The sequence below is a fragment of the Apis dorsata genome, unplaced genomic scaffold, assembly GCF_000469605.1.
Source record: "Apis dorsata unplaced genomic scaffold, Apis dorsata 1.3 scaffold_631, whole genome shotgun sequence".
NCBI lineage: Eukaryota > Metazoa > Arthropoda > Insecta > Hymenoptera > Apidae > Apis > Apis dorsata.
Window position 1 is genome coordinate 1,237,283 of NW_006263826.1, and position 14,602 is coordinate 1,251,884.

Sequence of the window (14,602 nt, forward strand, 5' to 3'; positions counted from 1 at the left end):
TTTATATAAAGAAGTTACATTTTGGATATGAAGATACAAATTAGGACATGCTGAGTTACTGATACATTTAAAGTGATCAGTTAATGTAATTTCTTTATAACCAGCTAATTCTATACATTGCAAATTTTTTTTATTTTTGGATTCAAATTCTATCCACATACAGACTTTCATTGTACCATAATCAAAAGTATGAATCTACAAAATTATAAAATTATTAGAGTAAAAATAAATAAAAATTATAAAAGTCATTGAATAGCATATTTTTTAAATACAAACTTTAATTAATATTTTTTTCATATTTTGTTTCCAATGTGAATGTATTCTATAAGTAACTGATTTTGAAGGACTTATATAATCTTCTATTTGAGGAATTTTTGAATTATTCAAGCTTAAAGTTGTTGCAGGTCTTAGTGCTCGTGGAACTAAAAATTTATATATTTTATAAATATGTGAATATATATTTATAATATTATATTAAGTAGTTTAATAATAAAACATACTTTTTAACACATATTGAACAATGGCATCAATATTAGAATTTTTTATCATATAATCTTCATTTGATAAAATAAATGATTCAAATAAATTTTCATTATATCTTGATACATAATATATAAAATGAACATCTATAAATTATGTTATAAAGAAAAAATTATCAAAATTATTATTTTTAACATTTTTTTAAATTTAATTATATAAAATTCATATACTTACCTGGATGATTGTATTTTAATTGATGCAATAACGTCATTATAGATTCTTTTTCGTTATTAGATATATGTGCTAATGGAACCAATAAAATAACTACTTGTCCAAGATTTCCAATTATATGATGCTTATGATTATATTCCCAAGTATTATTTAGATAGGAAAACACTGTTTTTAAAACTTGCATATAATTAAATTGTGTAGACCCTAGAATCATATCATATATGATTATGATCAGTTAAAATTATATATAAATATTTTTAAAATGTTAAAACTTACACATAGCATTTGTAAAATTATTTAATGTTTGAAATGCAATTGATGGACTATTTGTAATATTTAATAACCATTCTCCTGAAGTACTGTGTATTATTCCCATTTTTGATCCATACATTGATATATCTAAATCTTGTATTAAAATTCTAAACACAAAGAACTTTGGAAATAAAAATATAAAGTATAAAATTATATTAATATACTTACGCAAGAAAATCTATCGTATATTGTATTGTCCATGCACCATCAAATATGATTATTGCTTCTATTTGTGGTTGATTTATTTGACGACAAGATAATTCAGGAAATAAATGATTTTCTGCATAAGTATAAAATTTTTCAGTTGTAAAGTCAACCATTTGTTGTAATGTTTCAGGAGAAATATACGCGATGCTTTTACGATAAGCTAATGTCTGAGCTATGGCATAAGTCTATTACAAATAATATTTGTACATTAAAGTATTATATTTTTTCTCTAATTTCATTAATAATTGTGACAAACCTGTTCATTTAAAATAGTCTTTGGTACTGCATATTGGAAGGTTTGTATTCGATCGCAAGCTTTTACGTTTGTATTGAATACAACACCTTCATATGAATAATACATTTCTAAAATTTGACTAAGTCGAAGACTGTAAAAGTCTTGAATCCAACTTTGTAAATAACTTGAAATTATCATTCCTGAAATAAATTGTAAAGTGTTTTATTTAGAAAATAAAATAAAATATTATTAATTTACCATCAATGCCTCCTATTAATTCAGCTCGAGTTACATCAAAATTTTTATATGAATTTGTGAGATAATAAATAGTTGGACGCATGATATTTTGCCAGAATCCTCTTGCACCAAAAGTCATATTATTTCCTAAAGGTCCTTGATACACAACCATTTCTGCTAATTCGCCTAGATAAAAATTCTTTGTATATTATATTATTTAATATCAAATCTAACAAATTTGTAATTATTAGTATAATAATATATCTTGCCTGCAATTGTTGTTAACCATATATTATCAATTTTCATAGATGATGATTTTAAAACATTATACCACATAGATGGTTTATGAATTATTTGACTTCTTGGAAGAATAAATTCAACTTCTTCTTTGTCATATTTTAAATTATATATATTTGTAGAATTCATTTTTAATAGATGAAAAGTATTATTAAATAATATTTTATTGGGAGAATCATAATAATGTGTTGTACCTGAAGGTGTCTCCAAATTTGTAACCAATTGATTTACAGCAATGTTTTGATGTTGAAGAGATGCAGCAATTGCTCCTATAATTATTCCAGGGGCAATAGTACCACATGGTGTCAGAATCACTCCTTGTTGTCTTGGATAATTCCATGTATCAGTAAGCATTCTACCTATATAATAATTTTTTATTTTAATTGCTATAAATATCTGTCTTTTTTTTATAATTACCTCTTAATTTTTCAGTTTGAGGAATTTGTTCATATAATTTATATTTATTTTCATTATCAAATAACAAAATTGAGCTTGAAATAGCCTGGTGAAGTATACAACGTTCTTCCTGTGAAAGTATATGAACTGGTAAAATTTCTGCTTTGCCTGGAATTAATTCTTCTATTAATTTGTGTTTAATACGTTGTATTCCAGTTCCACTGAATGGTAATATATTTTCTGTAGTTTGAATATTTTTGTGATATTCAATACCATCAAATCTAAATCTATAATTTATGTTTAATTATGTTTATCATCTTTCAGTTAAAATATTAGATATATCAATAACTATATATATTAACCTGTGTAATATTGATGAAGACATTGTTCTCATATCTATTGTTGAATAAGAATATTTTTCCATTTTCTGTATGATATCAACTAATATACGTAAATTTAATGGAATGGGAGGATTCAGTGTGACATTATTTTTATAACATTCTCTAAGTGACTTGGGTATAGTTGTTTGTGTCCATATTAATTGTAATTCTGTTACAAACAAAATGCTTAAAATAATATTATAATTTATAACTTATATTATATTAATATTATAGTTTATAACTTAATTTATTTTTTTATTATTAATATTTTATTAATTTTATTTTATTTTATTTATATCTGTTAAAATATATTATAATTTGTATTTATTATTTATATTTATATTTATATTTATATTTATATTTATAATTTGTAGTAACTTACCGCAATAAATTATTAATAATACAATTTTATTAAATATCATAATTATGTTAGAGATTTATTCTATATTATTGAAAATCTAACATTTACACCTTGTTATCCATATCTACTTAAATCTTTATGATTCATTGTCATATACAAATAAAAAAAAGATTGTACACTATTTAAAACTTGATAAGATAATATCAATAGAAATATATAGTTTTTAAAATAAAATTGCAAAGTTTATACATTTTTTAATTATCAATTTTAATTAACAACTACACATACTATTTTATACTATCTTATAAATATTAATTTAATTTAGAAAAGAATTATTAGATTTTTCTAATACAGATTTATTGATTTGTATAATAAAATGTATTGATATTTAATTTAAAAAAAAAGCATATAAAAATAAATGTATTTAATGTACGTTTAATTAATTGTTTGATTTTTTTAATATATTTTTGGAATTTGAATATATATACTTATTTTTAAAAAGATACCTGTAATAAAATAAGAAGTTATTACTCATAACATATCATATTATCTTATCTGTATGATAGGTTTTATTCTATCAAGATAGGTGTGGTGTTATACTTTACTGAATGAATTTGAAGGGATATATATACTGCATTAAAAAAAAGTAAAAAATTATTTGTGGTATGTATTTTTTTAAACATAATTTAGTTCTATTATAATTATTTTTTTTAATTAATTTTATTAATTAAATATATATAACAGTTTGATGTAATATATTTTATATTATTTCATGTTAGTTGCTATTAATTTTTTTTATGATATTAAATTATTAAAATTATGAAAAATTTATTAATTTTACATATTATATCATTTTTAGTTGCAGTAAAATGGCAATGTTTTTGTATATTTTTATTTTTATTACATTAAGTAAGTATTTTTTGTGACTGAATTATATTATAAAATTTAAATTAATCTAATGTTTTAAATTTTCATTATTTGTTCCTAGCTGTATATGCACAAGAAAATGCACTTAGAAATCTTCCATCGTCTCTTCGAGAGTGTTATGAAAATAAATATCTTTTGGAAAGAGATAATAGATTGCCACATACTTTAAATACATTCATTGCAATACTTCGTAAAATTGAAAATACGGAGGGTCTTAATATGGATCTAAGAACTCTGTCAATAGCAATTCTACATCGGTAATTTTCATATTTTAAACAGATTATTATATTAAAAAAAAAATTTCATTAATATTTCATTTACAGTTTTCGACAAGATGGTATTGCTCCAAATCCTTCAATTCCTACTCAAGATGGAATATCACCCTATGCACCGAATGCTCATCAATTTTTTCGTTTTGCTCAATCTCTACGTCTCATACCTGGAAATGCTTTCAACTTTCCTAATAATAGTATTACAGATGTTGAAAGAGTATGTATACAATTTAAAATATTTTCCATATTTACATATATATATTTCTATAAGTATAACTAAATAATAAAATACTTAACTAATAATACTATTTATATTATAGTGTACACTACATTTTATGTTATCAAGTAGTGTTGAAATCTATGAACGAGGAGACGAAACAAAAGTTTGTAGATTTGCAGATACTTATAGATATCCAAGAAATGTTAAAGACAAGCATAAGATGAAAACTGAAAATATTGTTAATGATGTAGAAACTTTATCATTTGATGAAATGTAAGTAAAAAAAATTATATAATGTAATCGATATCAGGAATAAGATATAATTTTTATACAGAAAAAATATGAAGCATAAAAATAAAGATGAACACACTATGGTTGATCCAAACTCAGTTTATCAAGATCCACCACCTAATCATCCAGATAGTGCTCGATTATCAGCATTAGTTCTTAGTAAATGTCCTGTGGAAAATGGCGTTGTAAAAACTCCGTAAGTCTATGATTCCTTGAAGAATTATAAAATTAAATAATGAAAAAGAAAATAATTGAAGAAAATAAGTTAATTTTATTGTTTCATTAAAATAACTCTAATAATTTTCTTAGATGGGGTGCAACTTCTTTTGGATTAGTGCTTGCTGGAATAGCTGCAGCTACAGAACCAGGATTAGTAAATCTTTATGATTTGGAATCAGATATTTTGCAAAAAAACAATTCACTTTTAAAACAATTGACTATAGAAAATAAATGGTTTGCTACTTTTGCTGGTAACATTAATTTTTTATAAAATATAAATCATTGATAAATTATTTTTTAAAATAATTATATGATATTTATTATTAAAATTGTAGGAGATTTAGCAGAAGTAGCTTTAAGACAAGGCCCTCTAAATGACAAAACAATTAGTGTTGGAGCAACTGGTAATTGGAATTCTACTGCTTTACCACGATGGTATTTTTTAAATTCTAATGATAAATATGAGATGACAACAGCAGAAATTAGAGGAGATTTAGATGGCTTAATTTTAGCCAATGAAACTTATAAATGGTACAATACAATACCTAACTTAAAACTTTCACAAATTTTTGATATGTATTATAGTTCACTAGGAGTCTTTGACTCTTCCATTAGAGCATGTAATCGAAGAAAACTATTTACATCTGTTGCATCACATGAAAAATTGATTTCAGAGGTAAATTATTTTAACATTTTCATATTAAAATGGGATATTTTTTTTTCAAAAACATATCAATAGTAAAACTTAATAGATATTATGAAAAAATTTAAAAATTGTTTAATGAAATAAAAATTTTTTTTATTGTTAATAATTTTTTCAGACATATAGTGCTGCTTTATTATTAGAACCTGATTTAGCAAAAGCAACGCTCGAAAATGTAATAATAAAAAAGTTTTCAGAAAATGCGGTAAATGAATTAGAAAAATATGTGCGTAAGTATTAATAGAATTTCATATAAATGATTTAGAATTATTTATTGAATTAAATATCAAAAATTTATTTCGTTTAATATTTTTATAGCTTTACAAATGAATAGGGATCTTTCATGCGTTGAAACAGATAAATTATATAAATTTAATCAAATATCTATTGATTTGACAATCATTTTGGATACAAATTGGGAATTTTCTGCAATAAAAGTTATTCTTGCATATTTATTAGAAAATGTAGACATAAATCAATTTAATTCCAACTTTACATTAATAAATGGTCACAATGGAATACCAATGATTAATAGCACTTATAACATTTTGGATTTTTACGCTTATAATTCATCGCATTATAAAAATAGTATGTACTAATCTGAAATTAAGAATTAATTATAATATACTTTTTTATAATATACTATTTTGTATATGTAATTTTTTTTTAGTTACTCATGGTTTTGATTTGCCTAAATCACTCATGAAATTAGAAATGTATCTGATGAATAAACTTAATACCGAACGTAGTCGTGGAGTTGGTGGTGCACGTTCTGATATTGTTTTAATTATTCCACGTACTTCTGATATATCTAAAACTGATAAAGAATATTGTTCGCAAATTATATCGCGAATGCGAGAACAAATTCCAGGTAAAAATTGTACATAATTGTACATAAATATATTAGATATGTAATGAATTTTTAAGCTAGATAAATTTATTTTTAATATTTTTAATAATTTATTATTAATATTTTCAGATACAATGATTTTTATTATGGCGTATGGATCCAAAGATCCATGGTTCGATTTAACTCATAATCATACGACAGATTTATTTTCTATTGGCATTGGAGATACAGAAGAAACTTTGAAACCAATAGTTAACATGGTTATTCCAAGAATAAATCAAGGTAAAATAGGAAAACAAATTTTAATTTTTTTTTTTTTTTTAATATCTTTATTACTTATAAAATATGTTATAGTTCCCAAACGCTTGATTAATACACAGTGTGGATCAGATTATATCTCATCTGGATTTTCAAATTCGTATGATGATTATGTTAAACCAAATGGTATTAATTTTTATAAATTACATCCTAATTATTTTTATAACGGTGATAACAGTAATATGACAAATATAAAGGTAAATATTTTTAATTATTAATTATAATTATAATTATATATTATATGTAATAATATAATTAATATATATATTATTATATATATTAATATATTAATATATATTATTTTTAGATTAAAAGCACTGAATCAGATAGTTTAATTATATGTTCGTCACGAGAACCATTAAATATCAATACAACAAATGCATCACAATTATGTGTATCAATATCAAATGAAGAACACAGCATTACTGTTTCTTGTAGTGATGCTACTTTTATTCATGAATGTCCACCACTTTATATATCGATAGCTTCAAATGCTTCCAGTATTTCTTATCAATGTACTGGTAAGTAAAAATTATATTTCAATGTTTTATGAAATTCCATCATGGTATTAATTTATTTCCAATGTATTAATACATAAAAATCATATTATATTTTTTATCAATATATCGATTAATAAAAATTATATTATGTAATTAAAATTTTTTTTCAGATTTTCGAGTTTGCAGAGTTCCCAATTTAATAAAATACACTATATCTTACGAAAACATGGTATGTATCAGTGGAGCAACTAAAATTGCATTTAATTCTTTTATTCTAATAATAATATTATATTTTTTAAATATATGATATTATTTAATTAACAAATTTTATAAATAAATTTAAAAATAAAATGATTATAATAAATAAAAAAAAAATAAGCTTTAAGTCTCAATAAAAAGTTTTGTATCAAGTATTATATTTTTGAATAATGACTTTTTATTTAGAAATATGTATGCATTATTAATCAATTTAATTTTGTGTAATATATTATAAAATTAAAAATAATTAACTACGTATACAATGTTTTTATATAACAGAAATAATAATAAAATAACAATTTGTACATAACTTTTATAAATAATATATTATCAATTTATAATGCAGAGAATATACTATGCTTTAAATAAAAGGTTTACAAAGAATAACTGTATGATCTATTCCACAAGCAACTTTTTTTACTTGTGCTCCTACATTGACCTATAATAAAAATTATCATATTTTAATTATTATTTATTACTTTTTATTGGCAATACAATAATAATGAACAATAATAATAAATTTACCTTCAAGGGGAAATATTGGTCTTTACAATCTCCTAATCCTAAAGATCCAAATTTGTTACAACCCCACATATATAAATCACCAGTATTTGTTAAAGCTGCAAGATGGTTCATACCACAAAATATCTTTATCACCTAAAAAAAATATTATTTATATTCTATCTTTTTTAATTATAAAATGGACTTACTTTTGTATTCTTTTGGTATGCATTATTTCCAAAAAGTGTAGCTGGAATTAAAGTTGGTTGCACAATTTTTGTAATTTTAGGACCAAAACCAAGAATACCAAAACCCCATACATAAACATCACCTGTGTCTATTAAATACTCATATATTAAATTATTGTAAATCATAATTATAAACACATAATTTTATAAATACTACTTACTGTTTAAAACCATACAAAAGCAACCACCACAAGCAATGTCTATAATATGACCTAAATGTTTCAATTTATCTATCTCTGTGGCTATATTCACTTGTTGATTTCCATCTTCTACAAACAATTGTGCATATTCAGAATTACCCCAACCAAATACTTTTCCTTTATCTGTAATTATTATATATGATATCTATTTATTATATTATTTTTATATAAAAAAAAGTTTATAATTTATTATAGTATTAATACATGAATATTGCAGATACCGCTGAGTGCTAATACACAATCTGCAACACATGCAACTTTTATAATATGTTGTCCAGCCAAATCTCCTTTTACTAAACTTGGCCTATATTCATTTCGATAATGTGCTAATCCAGTTTGTCCATCTGCACCCCAACCAAAGGTATAAACTTCACCAGATTCTGTCAAGAGTATGCTATCATATAGCAATAAGGGAGAATTCTCAAATATTATAATGAACTATGTATCTAATGTTAAGAATTTCTATACCTGTGATCTTGGCCAGCTGTTATACTTTTAATCTTTTTTCCCTTAATGCTAGGTATGTGATGAATAACTGTACTTTTTTCGTAATTTTCATTCAATATTATAGGACGACCACATTGTCCATATGCATTATTTCCTAATGTAAATAAACCTTCGTTTGTTAATACAAGTAAATGTGCTCTTCCAGCTGCTATATCTAAGACTTTAGTAGAAGAATCTTTAATTGGTAAATTAATAGGTCTTGGTTCAGTTATTAAACCATTGGGAAATTTTTTATCTTTTTCATCAAAACCTAATAGCATATTAAGAATGTTGAAATATATATATTTCTTATATTAAAAATATAAATAATTTATGAAAAATTAAATTTTAATATAATAAATTAATAATAAATTATCTCTAGTTTAAAAATAGTTTTTAATATAATTCTTACCAAGTTGTGAATCTGTATTTATTCCACTTCCATATAAAATATTTTTATCATTGGACCTCACAGCAAAAGCAGTAAAACCATAACCACAAGCAATATTTGTTACATCATGCCTCTCTCCAAAAGACAATCTTTTAGGTTTTGGAATAAAAGAAATACCCTTTTCGTACACTGTTGATTTTAATGTACCAAGAGCACCATGATCTGCCATACCCCAAACATATACTCTATGATCTCTTTCATTACTTATTGGATACTGAAAAACTATATTAATATTATAAAAAAACTAAACAACATTTTTTCAATAATAAATATTTATTATTTTAAAAAATTTAAACTCAATATGGATGAATTTTTTATATTTTTTCTTATAATTATTTTTTTACCTGGTAAAGTTTTTGAAATTGGTTTTTTGTTCTCAATTTTATTAAGTTTTATAATTTTACTCGATTTTTGTATTTTATTTTTCAAATTTATTTTTATTGTATTTAACATGATTGTTATGATTTTGCATAAAAAATTCACAGATTTGTTATAAGCGTAAAAAATTTATGCTTTAAATAAATTTTATTGATTAATCAAATTATTAATTGTTTGATAAATTTTATAAGTTAGAAAGAAATGTAATTTCAATCATCTTTAGAATACAGATATACTATGAAACTCGTTAATAGCAGGCTCGATTTTCTCGTTTCTTTTAAACTTCCTTTTCGAGAAACTAAAGCTTTTCTTTCATGTATAACGACTATATATCGATACTTAAACGCGGACAATATGAATAATGAGATTATATCGCATTTTGTTAAAATCGACATATGTACATTATAACTGCATATATTAATTTATTTCATAAAAATAATAAAAAATTAAATAATTTAAATAAAACTTGAATTTTTATTACATTTAAATTTCCTTTTTATAAAATATATATAATCATAATAAAATATTTGATAAGCAAGAAAATATATTTTAGATTTCGATAAAATTTTTAATTTTTTTAATTTTTATAAATTTTATTTTTTTAATTTTTATTAATAATATGATAATTATTTTAAAATATAAAAATGAACAAATGATACAGAATTATTTTTTAATTAACAAAAACTTTGTTTAATGTTTAAAGAACAAATTATAATAAATGTTGCGATATAGAAATAAATAAAATTAGAACATTACTGGCGTATTTACATGATAACAGTCAAAGAAGAATACTATGCTTATTTCTCCTGATGCACTTATATCGCGGATGAAAATAGATTTTTAGTTGTAAAGTCACACAGATGTTCTAGATATAATTCGTGGTAATTCTACGAGTGAATTGGCAGCCATTTTTAAACTGCTTATTTAGTATAATAAAATAGAAAGGATATGAATAATGAAAAATTGGATCACAAGATAGTAATATGTAAACGTGTGAGATTAAATGTAACGTGATCGACTGTGAAGAAAGAAAAAGACAATTCCGCATTTATCGAAGAGTGAATATTCGTTTCGAGTGGACGGTACTCGAGCGAATGCACTTCTTCCCCGTGAAATTGATGAAATGGTGAACTGTCAACACCTCTATAAGATGAGAATATGAATATAATTTGAATTACCATAAAGAATAAAAATCGGTCTGTTTGAAAGTTAATTGTGACAATTGTAATAGGGAGAAATAGTTCGAAGCCGAAAGGCCCCGGCTAAGAGCGATGTCGGTTTTAACATGCAAGAAAACAACGAATGCAAAGATCGTGGGTCTCGAATGCTAAGTTCCTATAATAATGGCAGATAATGTACACAGAAAATCCCATAAGCTATCGGATGGTAGTAGAAAAATATCGAATCCAGTGCATCGTACAACTACTGAGACGATTCGGTTAGGAGAGCCAGAGAAACTGTATCAGCCGGTTAGTTTGACTACTTCGAGCAACGTGACGGCCAGTAACCAGTGTCGGAAAAAGACATCGTCTTTCCAGATTACAAGCGTTACTGTTGGTTCTCGTATGAGCAATGATGCCGGTGAAGATTCAAATGATGATCTTGATGAATCGCATACGGAGGACAATTCGGTCGAACATTCGCGTATCACCGACATTGATATTGAAACGCCTAGCTATTCAGAAGATACTTTCTCCAAAGAGGATGTATTTTTTAATACCAGTAATGCTGCCCTCAGCACTGCTCCGGTGATTCCTACAAGTTCTCAGTACGGTTTGGCAATTGTTCCCTCTGAAGGAAATAATGTCAGTAATTCGGTAAATGATAGCAATATCAATACTTTGGATATTACATCTGTTACCGACAACAACATTATCAATTTACTTTCAAGTAATGTCAAACAAGATGCAGATTTACGTGAAGTACATTCACATGGTAGAAATGAAAGATTCAAAGTTGTTAAGATTGAAAGTACTGAACCATTTAAAAGGGGCAGATGGACTTGCATGGATTATTTGGATCATACATCAGTCAATCAACCAACAGCAATCAGTACACCAAAAGTATCAGATCCAAATGAGGTATGCATATCATATGGAGTAACAGATAGTGGAATTGTTATACCTGATGCACCTAAACAATCAATTGTATCAGAAGATAAAGGTATGGGCATTGATACTAATGGACAAGTATCTGCACATGCAGATGTGCATACATCAATTGGTGTACCAAATAATTCTACATCAGTTTCAAGTGCTAATTATGCAGTAAGCAATTCAATTCCTCCCAATGCACAGCATAATCCAACGCAAGTTCAAACACAAACTAATGTTCAGGCACCTTCGCAAATTCCTCAATATTTTCAATCTTCAGCTCAACAATTAGCATCTCAACAACAACAGCAAAGTGGCCAGGGTTCCACATTACCTTCTAATCTACAGCCAACTCATCCCAATAATTTGACTCAACCTCAAAGTATGCCCCAAGGTTCTATTCCTATTATAACACAAACTGGTAGTAGCAATGTAACATCTCAACAAAATATACCTCATTCAAAAGAAGATACATATGTGACAGTGAGCACACAAAATCAATCATTACCAGTCCAAAATGTTTGTCAACCTTCTGTGCAGCAAACACCTGTACCAACATCACAGGCACCTAATATTCTAGTTTCGCAACAACAACAACAGCAACAACAACATCCTCAAAATCAACAGCAACAACAACCACAGCAGCAGCAACAACCTCAACAATCAATACCTAATCCAAAAACAATGACTCAAATATCTGAGCCATTGACTGCCATACAAGGAATGCAGAGCATCCAAAATATTCATAAAGTTCCTCAAACAGGTGCACAACAAACATCATCAACTATTCATGCTCCTGGTGCACCAGTACAATCTCAAGTGATACCATCATCTCAAATACAACCAACAACTTCTGGTAGTAATACTCAAGTACAAATGGCACAAGTATCAGCTAGCTGCCAAAATGTTGTAGGTGGTATGCAACAGGGAAATATGACATTTCATCAACCGGATCCGGAGCAGGATTCTATTTCAGGGATTGTAGCTGGTTCCACTACCCAATCTGCTGATACTACTCTTTTAGAATCATTAACCGAAGTGACTCAAGGCAGTGATGAACATCATACCCTCGAAGATAATGAAAGGTACATTTTATTTAATATGTCTTAAATTATTGAAATCATACATATTCACGGATAGTTTTCATATATACCATCTTTAGTATTATTAACTAAAAGAGTATTTAATAGAAATTTCTCCTTTTAGAAACAGAAAACTAATTTTTAACAAGATTGTGAATTTAATTGCTACAGCATCTACATGTTTCAGCATCTTCATAAATAAATTTTCGCATGTAATTTTTATTGCAGTATGTCGGGGACTAGCGCTGTAGCAATTGATAATAAGATTGAGCAAGCCATGGTAAGCTACATATATTTTACCGTAGGGATAATTATTTAATAATAGAAAATAATGTTGAAATTAATACAATATTTTCTTGTAGGATCTTGTTAAGAGTCATTTGATGTTTGCTGTACGAGAAGAAGTTGAAGTACTCAAGGAAAAAATAGCTGAGCTTATGGATCGTATAAATCAATTGGAAGCTGAAAATTCAATTCTGAAAGCACACGCGACTCCAGAAACATTGGCTCAATTGAACCAATCAACAGCAAAATTACCCCAAAACAATTCAGGAAGTGGTCAATAGGTAACCATTGTACATAAGTTTCTATTAATACTTTGTCAAGTACATAACGGATAATATAATTATTGTATATACCTTTACGATTTTTAGAAATTTATAAACAATGAGATTTATTATATTATACATATTAGCATTAGTAATCTTTTTTTTAAGTAAATTAAAGATAATAGATTATTTTTTACTATTTCAGTTTACTGTTTAGGAAATATATATATAAATAATAATTTAAATCTGTAAATTCAATTTTCTTTCAAAATGATAATCATTTTGGATATATATATATATTGTTACGATCTTAGACAGAAACAAGGACATATATTGAGTGCATGCCAAGATTAAGCAGCATAAGTAATGGAGTTGATATTGTTTTATGATAGATTCAAGATTTTGAACATGTTAAAAAAAAAGAAAGTATATAACAATATGAAATAGGCAGCTAGACATTCCTAGATTATTTTTCCTATTACCTTTGCATTTGGCCAATTTCATCCACCATAAATTTGATTTAAAAAAAGAAAATTCAACTTAAGAATTTAATGCTTGAAAGATATTTGTACTATTTTAAATTACTTGTGATTTTATGTTGATATTTTGTTATCATTTTCATTCACAAAAATAGTTTTTACATTCGCAAAACTATGTAATTTTCATTATTATTAAATATCAAATCTCTCATATTTTGTAATTTGTTGTCGTGTTGTAGTCTGATTTTTAAAATGATATGTATTATATATAATCAACGACATGCTGAAATCCAGGGAAACAATTATTACTGGTATGCATTAAAAAAAATCTACAACTTCCTGTCAACATTTTATGTTACATCTTAACATGCCTAATAAAAAATTTTTAATTGTATAATAATTTGTTAAAATTCCTAACAAAAAATGTATTGGTATGATACAA

At 25.3% G+C, this 14,602-nt stretch overlaps 5 protein-coding genes across 10 annotated transcripts in view; 3 read left to right on the forward strand and 2 right to left on the reverse strand.

The window, feature by feature from the left end:
• Positions 1-2,573, forward strand: part of LOC102678466 (nuclear pore complex protein Nup133) — an 8,307-nt gene extending 5,734 nt beyond the window's left edge. The window contains exons 20-21 of one of the 2 annotated variants that reach the window (XR_004151328.1): positions 2,233-2,345; positions 2,432-2,573. The gene's annotated coding sequence lies outside the window, so the exon portion shown is untranslated. Of the gene's footprint in view, positions 1-2,232 lie in introns of both variants that reach the window. The other variant, XM_031513313.1, reaches the window with a different exon arrangement.
• LOC102678312 overlaps positions 1-3,284 on the reverse strand; it is a 3,697-nt gene extending 413 nt beyond the window's left edge. The window contains exons 1-12 of the mRNA XM_006621634.2: positions 3,158-3,284; positions 2,758-2,944; positions 2,417-2,682; positions 1,972-2,358; positions 1,724-1,888; positions 1,487-1,665; positions 1,192-1,415; positions 988-1,130; positions 715-915; positions 501-626; positions 277-422; positions 1-195 (exon numbers count right to left, since the gene is read on the reverse strand). The exon at positions 1-195 is cut by the window's left edge and continues 2 nt beyond it. Coding sequence (XP_006621697.1) covers positions 1-195; positions 277-422; positions 501-626; positions 715-915; positions 988-1,130; positions 1,192-1,415; positions 1,487-1,665; positions 1,724-1,888; positions 1,972-2,358; positions 2,417-2,682; positions 2,758-2,944; positions 3,158-3,197 — 2,259 coding nt within the window. The 5' untranslated portion in view covers positions 3,198-3,284. The remainder of the gene's footprint in view (positions 196-276; positions 423-500; positions 627-714; positions 916-987; positions 1,131-1,191; positions 1,416-1,486; positions 1,666-1,723; positions 1,889-1,971; positions 2,359-2,416; positions 2,683-2,757; positions 2,945-3,157) is intronic.
• Positions 3,285-3,702: 418 nt separating this feature from the next.
• Positions 3,703-8,081, forward strand: LOC102677996. The gene is made up of 15 exons (XM_031513314.1): positions 3,703-3,799; positions 3,996-4,045; positions 4,125-4,320; positions 4,387-4,552; positions 4,656-4,828; positions 4,890-5,042; positions 5,156-5,316; positions 5,401-5,741; positions 5,887-5,998; positions 6,087-6,356; positions 6,439-6,639; positions 6,748-6,900; positions 6,973-7,133; positions 7,244-7,457; positions 7,607-8,081. The coding sequence occupies exons 2-15, from the start codon at positions 4,006-4,008 to the stop codon at positions 7,741-7,743; spliced, it is 2,478 nt and encodes an 825-aa protein (XP_031369174.1). The 5' UTR covers positions 3,703-3,799; positions 3,996-4,005; the 3' UTR covers positions 7,744-8,081.
• On the reverse strand, positions 7,616-10,911 carry LOC102677586 (RCC1-like G exchanging factor-like protein). 3 transcript variants are annotated; one of them, XM_006621627.2, is made up of 8 exons: positions 9,925-10,340; positions 9,542-9,802; positions 9,112-9,400; positions 8,865-9,037; positions 8,605-8,766; positions 8,405-8,532; positions 8,220-8,351; positions 7,616-8,133 (listed from the first exon to the last, which is right to left on the reverse strand). In XM_006621627.2, the coding sequence occupies exons 1-8, from the start codon at positions 10,031-10,033 to the stop codon at positions 8,056-8,058; spliced, it is 1,332 nt and encodes a 443-aa protein (XP_006621690.1). In that variant the 5' UTR covers positions 10,034-10,340; the 3' UTR covers positions 7,616-8,055. The 3 variants fall into 3 exon arrangements, with proteins under 3 accessions (XP_006621690.1, XP_006621693.1, XP_006621692.1); XM_006621630.2 differs by having other exon boundaries at positions 9,542-9,794; positions 9,925-10,338; XM_006621629.2 differs by lacking the exon at positions 9,925-10,340 and adding an exon at positions 10,778-10,911 and having other exon boundaries at positions 7,823-8,133.
• A 284-nt stretch (positions 10,912-11,195) lies between these two features.
• LOC102678685 (protein bunched, class 2/F/G isoform-like) lies at positions 11,196-14,557 on the forward strand. 3 transcript variants are annotated; one of them, XM_006621638.2, is made up of 4 exons: positions 11,196-13,136; positions 13,362-13,413; positions 13,496-13,699; positions 13,887-14,557. In XM_006621638.2, the coding sequence occupies exons 1-3, from the start codon at positions 11,302-11,304 to the stop codon at positions 13,697-13,699; spliced, it is 2,091 nt and encodes a 696-aa protein (XP_006621701.1). In that variant the 5' UTR covers positions 11,196-11,301; the 3' UTR covers positions 13,887-14,557. The 3 variants fall into 3 exon arrangements, with proteins under 3 accessions (XP_006621701.1, XP_006621702.1, XP_006621700.1); XM_006621639.2 differs by lacking the exon at positions 13,887-14,557 and having other exon boundaries at positions 13,258-13,413; positions 13,496-13,819; XM_006621637.2 differs by lacking the exon at positions 13,887-14,557 and having other exon boundaries at positions 13,496-13,819.
• Positions 14,558-14,602: the final 45 nt, after the last annotated feature.